This window comes from Rhizophagus irregularis, chromosome 25 (assembly GCF_026210795.1).
Source record: "Rhizophagus irregularis chromosome 25, complete sequence".
NCBI lineage: Eukaryota > Fungi > Glomeromycota > Glomeromycetes > Glomerales > Glomeraceae > Rhizophagus > Rhizophagus irregularis.
Window position 1 is genome coordinate 3210392 of NC_089453.1, and position 6904 is coordinate 3217295.

General features: G+C 29.6%; 1 protein-coding gene across 1 annotated transcript; it reads left to right on the forward strand.

Annotated features, from left to right (window-relative positions):
* Positions 1 to 6194: 6194 nt before the first annotated feature.
* OCT59_017112 (uncharacterized protein) lies at positions 6195 to 6551 on the forward strand (the record flags this gene model as incomplete). Its single annotated transcript, XM_066146145.1, has 1 exon — positions 6195 to 6551. One exon carries the CDS (start codon positions 6195 to 6197, stop codon positions 6549 to 6551), a length of 357 nt encoding a protein of 118 aa, XP_066003867.1.
* Between the last annotated feature and the right edge of the window lie 353 nt (positions 6552 to 6904).

The following is a 6904-nucleotide window of genomic DNA, read 5'->3' on the forward strand; positions in this document are numbered from 1 at the left end:
ATTAATTTGTAAAACCAGTTCCCCGAAATTTATTAGTAGTTTTCACTGGTTCGGAGACGGATCACGAATTAAATTTTAAATTGTGTTATAGTTTATATGTTCTTTTTATTTAACGTTTTATTGCTTTTTTTTATCTCTGGTGCAAATTTATGTATTTTTTTTTCTGATATCCGATTTTCATTTATGTTGAACCCATTCAGCGCTAATTTAATATAATATTCATCCCAAAGTTTCAAATAGTTTATTTGTTACACATAATTTTTTACTTCTATTTGACGCCACGCCAGATTTGCGGTTTAACGGATTAATATAATTATTATATCAATTGAAATTCTGTAACATTGTGTTATTTACGGAATCAAACCTTCAATTTTCATTCGTATGTTGCGTATTTATGAAGGCTAAGTGCATATTATTGATTTGATTGATTGATTCATCGGAATAATCTTTAAAGACACTCCGGCAGAATTCTAATCAAAATGAAAATCTTTCAAAGAAAATGCTGTTTTCCCTGAATAATATAGAACATTCAATAATAATTGATCATTATTGTTTTAAAAAAAATTCTTCGAAAAAATGAAATCCATTTTTTTACAAGAAAGTGAAAAATACATAAAAATAAAATAATACCGCTTATATAACTGAAGTCGTTCGTAAATATAAAATAAGTGTTCGATATGATTTAGAATGTTCTTTTTATGTCATTTATTTATTTATTTACTCTTTAGGAGGAAAAACGAAAGAACTACTAAATCAATGTAACAAAATTAGGCACAGTAATTATTCCTAAATCATGGTAAAAAAATTTTTTCCTATTAGACAAAAATAAATCATTTTACCGTAAATTTAAAATCGATCAACGAATTTAATTTTCTCGATTTCCGCTTTACGTATATTGAGCTTTCGTTCTACCAGTGTCCTTCTAACTCGATATGCGAAATGGTGCAACGTCTTTTCTTTTCTTTCTTTTTTTTTTATTGCTTCCGCAATGCGATAAAATGTGTTATTCAACACCCAAAACTCAATACGATTATTGAGTTCATTGTTTTATTTTTAAACTAAACTAATTGGAGTTTTTCTACTATTAGTAATCTTATCAGTTATGTAAAAACTCGTCAATGGTATACCAGCCAGGGCTCCAGCGGTTCACTCGTGAGACCACCTGCCACAGCTCCTGTTAAGGCTCCGACGGTAGTGCTAACGATAGCTTGATTAGTTTTGTCTGAAGATCCGATTTTGATAAAAGTGCTTTGTGAATGGTGGCTAATATAATAGTTGATAAAATAAAATATGGAGGGTTAGTGATATCGGTAATCTCTAATTTTCTAATTTCGGGATAATTTCCTTGTCAAATGGCTCGTCTCGAGCAGAGATTAGCTCAAATATGATTAACTTGACAATGATTTAATTCGGGAGGGTAGTTTACATTTAGTCAGTTGGTTAGAGTAATTGCCTCGGTGGCTAATTCTTCTCTAATATAAACTAATGTTTGTCTTCCTTTACCGGTTAAATCCTCTAATTCACAAATCTATTACCAGGCAAAGCCTCTTATATTCAAAACCAATCAGAGATAGGATTTCTCCCTTCTTGCTGGTAATGATACTTTGTCAAATGGCTTGGCTAATTTGCTCGGGAGATAATTCAGCCTAAATCTCCAACCTTAAACAAGCGAATATCTCTTTCTCATGTAAAAATCCATTCTCCTTTAATCAATTAAAGACGATTGTAAACTTTGTCTAAAAAAGAGGGCAAGCACAGATTTCCGTCTGTAAAAAAAGGGAGTTGTGTAATATCCTGTTAGCCTGTCTTTTTAAGCAGTATCAGCAGTCATTCCAATAGATAGAATAATCCACCGTACTAACTTATAACTTTTAACCTCTCATCAAGTTCCTAAATAATTGGAAAAGGTATTATCCAAAATTAGTAATAATGTAATGTTGTCGAGTATTCGATAATTGGCTCGTTCGGCTCTTTTCAATTAGTCAGATTTCCCACTCATCCAATTTTCCATTGGGAATTTCTTTAAATAAGCCTGATAATTAATAGAAGTCCAGCTATCCAATAATCACCTCTTATAATCTTTTTCTGGTTTTTTTGTAATGGCTTAATTAGACTTGACCAATGTTTTAAGATTTCCAATGTATTTACTAGTAGTATGCCATAGATTATTATTAAGAACCCCTGAGACTCGTGAGATCAATCCTAAAAAAAAGAAGGCAGAAGAACATTAAAAGTGCTCAAAATTGTTCATCAAGTAAAGAAGATAGGAGTTTGCATAAAATATACATGTTGCCGAATTTTTTTTTCAATTTCAGCCGTATTTTGGCTTCAAAGAAGCTGCTTGTATGTAGATCTCGGAAAAATTTATTTAAGCCTCGAATAATTTGTGCCAGATCTGCAGCAATTTTTAGCAGACTTCAGAAAGTTTCGGGCAAAGCCGAAATAATCTCGGTCAGACTTTTCTCTTTTTTATTGGAATAAAATCCAGAAACATATATTAAATACAGGTTGCCGAAAATTTTAGAGGCTGCCGAAATTTTACAAGCGAAACTCCTTAAAAATCTTGCTTAATATGTTTGTCAGACCTTGATCAACCTATTCGAAGCCTTATGTTATCCAGATCTATGAAATCAGTTGACTTTGCGGCTGAAATAGCCGAAATTCGGCATGTATATTGTAAAATATGCAATTCCTTTATTTCCTTGACTGACATCATTACTCAAGAAAGAATAAACTGACGAGTCGCTTTAGACAAGCAGTCAAGCGTTTTGTTCTCTCAGTTTGTTCATAACTTGAACAACGATGCCAATATAACAAATCTATTTTGCTAAGAATAAATAAACTGGCAGTTCGCTTTAGACAAGCAGTCAAGCTTTTTTACTCCCAGCTTATTCGTAACTTAAGCAAATAAAAATGTTATCTCTTTTTTAACTGTTTAAAGAAGGTACATAATGGCTCCTCTTCTAGAACCGTAGACTTTAAACAGGGAAATATTTTTAAAAAAGAGCATAAAAGAGGAAACACTTTTGTCTCGCTCATTAACCAAAACGCACCTTTCAGTTGCAAATTATTTTTTTCCTTCGCCTTATTCTTTTACTCTTGCTTGTATATAATTTTGTCTTCGGCAAAGAGTTAAAGGTTTTTTATTATTCAAAATATTTGTACCTCGCTTGGTAAAGAAAGTGAAGAAAAGAAAGTGAAGAAATGAAGGTTATAAGATACCGTATTATATAGCTATTTATTGTTTACATAGACGCGTATGTCGCGTATTCTGCTATCTGATGCTACTGATGTTGCAAGTGAAATGATTAATCTATCAAGTTACACAAGTTACACAAGTCCGGATATAAACATATAGTGTATACAGTCAAACCTTTATATAACGATATGTCGTGACATATATGAAATTTTTAGGAAATATCGTTATATCAAAGTTATACCGATATTTATATGTCCTCACATATAGTGGGAAAATAAAATTTTATCGGTGAATTCTCCGATTCAATTTATTAGAACGGGTTTTAATTAACACTGTTATATTCGTTATATAAATTCACTTATTACATTTGTATTGTAACACAAGGTTTATTTTACAAAAAAAGGTATCTGTACGTCTTAGACTCTTAGTCCTTTCACGTCTAACTGAAGTAATCAAAGTCACGGTTTTCCTTACTAATGAAAGCACAGTATAATTTTATCGGTTTGTTCTCATAATTATACAGATTAATCCCAAAAAACAATATCATATAAATAGGTAATAAGAGATCAGTGCTTGAGAAACTAAATTTGGGTTTCATTATCTAAAAAGGGAGAGATCTACAGTTCTACGCATTATTTTGATCAAGAGCCATGCGGACTTTTTTGGTTCACAGATTGTGCAACATAATTGTGTCCTTCGCACTTAAGTATATTAAAAAAACTAATATATATATATATGAAAGAGAGGGAAGGATTTATCGAATCAAAAAAGGACATTGATTACTGTAGTACAATATTCTGAATCAAAAAAAGTATACAATTATATAGTGGTGGACCAAATGATTATCGTATAGTCATGTGAAATGATATACAGAGAACGTGAAGCAAAAGTTCGTGTAATGGAACTGTCCAACCTTGAGAAGGAGCGGGAGTTAAAGTTACATTAGAAGTTAGAATAGTTCATTGGTTAGAATAGCTTTATCAATAGTGAATTATAAAAGTAAAAATTTGCATTAATTAAATAAAGGATAAATCTAATTGTAACAGCCTGTTACGCGTCTTATTTGTAACAACCCCCAATTTTATCCAATTAAAATTTAAGATCAGGCGTAATGTAAACAAAAACAAAAGATCAGTCGTGTAACTAAGACAAAAGAATTTTTTAAAAAATTTCAAGAAACTGCTTATAACTTAAAATTTTGTCTATGAAACTGTCTTAAATACATTAAGTAAAAGTTTTCCAAATTAAATTTTGCATATAAAAATTTTATTTGTGAAACACATATTAAATTTAAATAAAAAAAGGATGTTACAGATAAGATATATAACAGGCTGTTACAAATACATTTTTTCTTAAATAAAAATGAAATCCGCATTTTATACTCATTACTCTTTGCAAATTAATTAATACAATACATACAACGGAGTATAGTAAATTTCATACACTATCAGTTATTACGTCATACAATACTCAATAGACAACCCATACTATACTACTATTCGTCTTACCTAAAAAAGTCATATTTGCAATTAAAATTTCTGTTGCATATTTCCACAATTCCACTAATAAACATGAAGAATAAATGAATCTGCGATTTATCTTCAGTTACTCCAATTGAAATAGTATCCAATTTCGTTGAATATATTGATAATTTTATAACTCCGAAGATTTTTGCAAATATTCAAAATTTGAAATCAAATTGTTTTAAAAATCTTCAATATGATTTCCAATTAATCCATCATCATTTTCTAAAACTTGCTTTAAAATATCCGGGTCTTCATAATATAACTTTTTACAAGAATTAATTTGGTCCAAGAAATAATATGAAAGAGGAACTTCAAGATCATTAATCGTCGTGATATTTTATATTGAAGGATTTGGTTCGCATAAGTTAATATTAATCATTGTATTATCCATTTCCATAATCGGATAATTCATTTTTTATTTTAGATTCTTTATTATTTCCTTATTAAAAAAAGTAGCTAATGCTAATAACTTTTCAAGCAGTGATGTTCTTGGAAGTTTTCGATAACATTTTGTTGAAATTGGAGGTTCCATTGGAATAATTGGATGATGCGATATTTCAATACCCTGTAAAAAAAGTCGATCCGTTTTTTATATTCCGTCTTTTTCCGTGAAAGGCTCAATTTTACAGTAGGGTGCACTAGAAGCTTCCAATCAAAATCTTTTGGAAATTGGACATACGGTAGTTATTTATTGTATCTTCCAATGAAGTTCCACTAGCATTCGTTTATTACTAAAATTGGCAATTATATTTATAATTAAAATATTCATAGTTAAACTACTAGTTGTTTGATAACTAATTTACATTTTCGCGTCTTTAAAAAATGAAAAGACCTAGAACTTATCGCCTTACTAAATATATAAAGATTCTTGGAAAACAAAATTCATAAAATACTTATGCATGTGTTGAAAAGCTAGAAAATAATGAACTTTTAAAAAATACCTTTACTAATAAAGAGCCACAGGTCAAGAATCATTTGAAAAACTGGTACATTTTCGAGAAAAAATTGGGAATCAAGAAGAATTAGATAGAATTATATATTAAACAGATAATGAAGAAGGAGAAACTAGCCAAAAGCATCAAAAAGGCCAAAATAATAATAATTTTGGAGAGAATAATTATGAAAAGGTTTTAAAATATCTGAGGACTATGCAGGATATTTTTAAAGTTTCAAATTTTAAATTAATAGAAGAAGCTTCGGTCAAATCACATTTTTCAATAGACCAGTTCATTTTTGATCGTTCGGGTTTTTTATCGCAAAATCCGTTAACCATGTGATCAAGAATTAATTACACCAATTTTTAATTTTGATCGGCCTATTTTTGATCGTAAAAAATTTTGAAAAATGACATGCCGACAAACTATTGAAAATTCATTAATAAACTTTTTTATTAAATCGAGTCAAGTTTTTGATGACTCTGATAATGAATCAAATAATTCTGATTCTAAGAAGAGTTATTTAATGTTGAAATGATTCTTCTTGGATTATGTACTTTACTACTAGATTCTCGTTATTTAGAGTTACGTTTTCAAGAATGGTGGCACTTAATAGTTCCTAAATATGATGACATTAGATTTAAAAAAAATTATGGGAATGGATTCCCAAAGCTTACAAATCTTATAACTAATATTGAATCACATTCAATTTTTCAATCAACTGGTAATAGACAGCAAGTTCCAGTTGAATTACAACTAGCTATTTTTTTACGAAGAGGTTCAAAGGATGAAATTTTTAGTATACGCTCACATTATGGTATATCTGAGGGTACTGTTTATCTCTATTGTAAGAGAGTCATGTTAGCTATTCTTTTATTAAAAAGTTCATAATTATATGGTCAACAGAACAAACAAGAAAGATGGTTCATTAGATGTTGGAAGATTTGCAATGTTATTGGTGCTATTGATGGTACTCATATAATCTTGGGAATTGCTCCATTAAAACAACCTGAAATATATTGAAATCGTAAAAAAAAATGTTCAATTCAATGTCAAGGTATAGTTGATTATCGTGGTATTTTTTTATTGATTATGAAATAGGATGGCCAGGATCAGTTCATGATGCAAAGTTATATCGAAATTCATTTTTTATCAAAATGTTTCTACACTTATAAAATGGTGAAATTATTTATTAGGAGACTCAGCATATCCATTATCTAATTTTCTTATTAAACCTTTTACTA